We start from the raw sequence: 2,328 nt of genomic DNA, 5'->3' as shown, positions 1-2,328 counted from the left end.
GCCGGCTAATAATAAAGTCCAGCGGGTTTTAGGAACATGACCCGGGCTGGCCGCAACGGCTGCTGAGCATCCCCAAAGGATTCACTCCCGACATCTCTCGCAGGTTGAGGTGCTGCAACTTTGGGCGGCGGGGGGGAGGTGACCAGGAGCCGCAGCACATGGGGACAGACCCAGGTAAGTCAGAAACCTTCAGGATTTGGTCCTCTCTTGGCTTTGCGCGCGGGAGGCAGTGGCCCATGTGAGCCAGAAGCCGTCACACCCAGCTCTGCGCTGCCGGAGGACCACGAAATCAGGAGAAACACCCTGCGGGTGCTTCCTCCGGGAACCACAGCTCAAAGGCAGCTTTGTGGGGGATGAACGTGGCACTGAGGACATCCCCTTCGGGGTGGTGACACGCAGACCACGCCGACCCCAAACCCTCTCCCAGCTCCGCTCACCTGCCAGGCTGAGCACCAGCGCTCCCAGGACGAGCAGCGGGCAGAGCATCCTTGGCGGGAGCAAAACCTGGGTAAGAGAGCAGAAGCGAGCACGGTCCCCGGGCGTCCTTCTCACAGGGAGTCTTCTCCCTCACGACCAACACCCTGAGCTGGAGAAAAAGAGAAGAAAACACTAAGACAGTGCTGGAGACCAGGGGCAGAGAGCAGGAGAAGGGAGGAGACCGGCATCGGGCAGGGGATCGCGTGCTGGCTGGTCTCTCTGGCTGCCACGCGGCAACCGGAGCGCCCACCCCGTCGGAAAAGGCAGGAAGGGGGTTTGCCTCCCGCCCGGCACCGGCCGAGGGACCGGTGCATGGCCTGCGTGGGGGGACGTGACGGACCCGGAGGTTGTTCTCATGCCGGAGGCGCTTGGCCGGTGCCCCGGGAAGCCACGTGAGCCTCTTCCCCTCCTCGCTGCTTCTCCTCCCCTTTTGTTTCTCTCTTTCCCAGCTTTTCCCCGCGGCCGGCGCTGGGTTCTTACATCCCTGTCCTCCAAGAGGAGTCGGCTTGCTCCCGGCGGCCAAAATGGCTAAAACCCAAATTTAAGAGGTTTGCAGCTTCCTGGCTCCGCCGGCGGCTCGAGGGCTGCGAGGTTCACCCCTGAAAGTCTCCGGCATGAGGTTGCCCCGAAAATTAGGGAATAAAACCAGAACATCTCGGAGATGGATGCGGGGAGAGGCGAGGGCAAGCTGCCCGGCGCCGCTGGCTACCGTGGCTCGCTTCCCGAGCATCGCTCCCCGGCCCTGCCAAGAGTTCGCCGGGCCCCTCGTGACCCACGTTCCTCCCTCGTAGCGCAAACGAGCCCCAGATATCGCCGCGGCCGCGGCCCAGCACATCCCAGAGCCCCGCCGCTCCGCCTGGAGCCTTTAGCACCGACAGTTTTTTCGGCACGATAGCCGTATTCGCAAGAAATCGGTGTCGCGGCACCCGTTTTCCGGGGTGCGGAGGGAACAACTTCAGCCCTCGGCACCTTCCTCCTTAAAACCCCCTTTGATGGGGGAGATGGCAGCCCCAAAGCTCTGCTGAGCTCCGCATCTAGGGGGAAACCGAGGCACGGGGAGGGGGGAAACTGAGGCACGGGGAGGGGGAAACCGAGGCACAGCTCTGCCCCAAGAGCTCTAGGGGAGCATCTCCTCTCCTTCCCTCCCAGGCACGAGGCTCCTTTTGGGGAAAAAAAATTTTCCCGTTTTTTTTTTTTTTTTTTTTTTTTTTTTTCCTTTCACCCCAAGTCTTGCCTTTTCCCAAGCGGACGAGCCCAGAGCCAGCCCCGTGCCAAACCCCGGGAAGGAAGGATGCCGTGGTGGGAAAGGGGTGACAGGGACATTGCTCGGGGGAAGGGAAACCGTGACTCATCTCCCTCCCGCTCGCCCTTGGAGCTCTTCCCTTTTCCTGGTGATGCTAAAACAAATATCTATTATTTTTTTTTATAGGTTTCGTGACCCACGAGCCCTGCCGGGCCACGCCAGAGGTGTCACAGGGACACCTGTGTCCCCAACAGTCCCCTGTAGTCTTTCGGTGGGTCTCTCGCTTTTCCGTGACTCAGTTTCCCCACCTGTGTGTGAGCCGAAGGATGGGCTCTACTCCACACCTGAGATTTCGTCACAAGCCGGGACATAACGAACCCCGAAAACATGTCCCTTGAAGGGGGACACCCTCGCCCGTCGCAGCAGGACCCCAGGGACCGCCCGTCACCCACTCAATATTTACCATCACGCCGCCAAAATGCCGCTTTTTTTTTCTCCAAATAATCAGATTCTCCGCTGCCATAAATCATCCCATCCCATCCCATCCCATCCCATCCCATCCCATCCCATCCCCACCCCGAGAAGGGCAGAGGTGTAAAGACAACATC

The 2,328-nt window shown here is 60.4% G+C and overlaps 2 protein-coding genes across 2 annotated transcripts in view; one reads left to right on the top strand and one right to left on the bottom strand.

Annotated features, from left to right (window-relative positions):
- Window positions 1-486, bottom strand: part of CD276 (CD276 molecule) — a 7,687-nt gene extending 7,201 nt beyond the window's left edge. The window contains exon 1 of the mRNA XM_009895581.1: window positions 438-486. Coding sequence (XP_009893883.1) covers window positions 438-486 — 49 coding nt within the window. The remainder of the gene's footprint in view (window positions 1-437) is intronic.
- Window positions 487-1,091: 605 nt separating this feature from the next.
- The window catches only part of NPTN (neuroplastin), an 82,991-nt gene continuing 81,754 nt past the window's right edge, over window positions 1,092-2,328 (top strand). Inside the window, exon 1 of the mRNA XM_009895580.1 lies at window positions 1,092-1,264. Within this exon, the coding sequence (XP_009893882.1) occupies window positions 1,092-1,264 (173 nt within the window). The remainder of the gene's footprint in view (window positions 1,265-2,328) is intronic.

The sequence above is a fragment of the Charadrius vociferus genome, unplaced genomic scaffold (assembly GCF_000708025.1).
Source record: "Charadrius vociferus isolate BGI_N301 unplaced genomic scaffold, ASM70802v2 scaffold132, whole genome shotgun sequence".
NCBI lineage: Eukaryota > Metazoa > Chordata > Aves > Charadriiformes > Charadriidae > Charadrius > Charadrius vociferus.
Note: the sequence above shows the minus strand (reverse complement) of the source record. Positions and strands in the feature narration are given on the sequence as shown.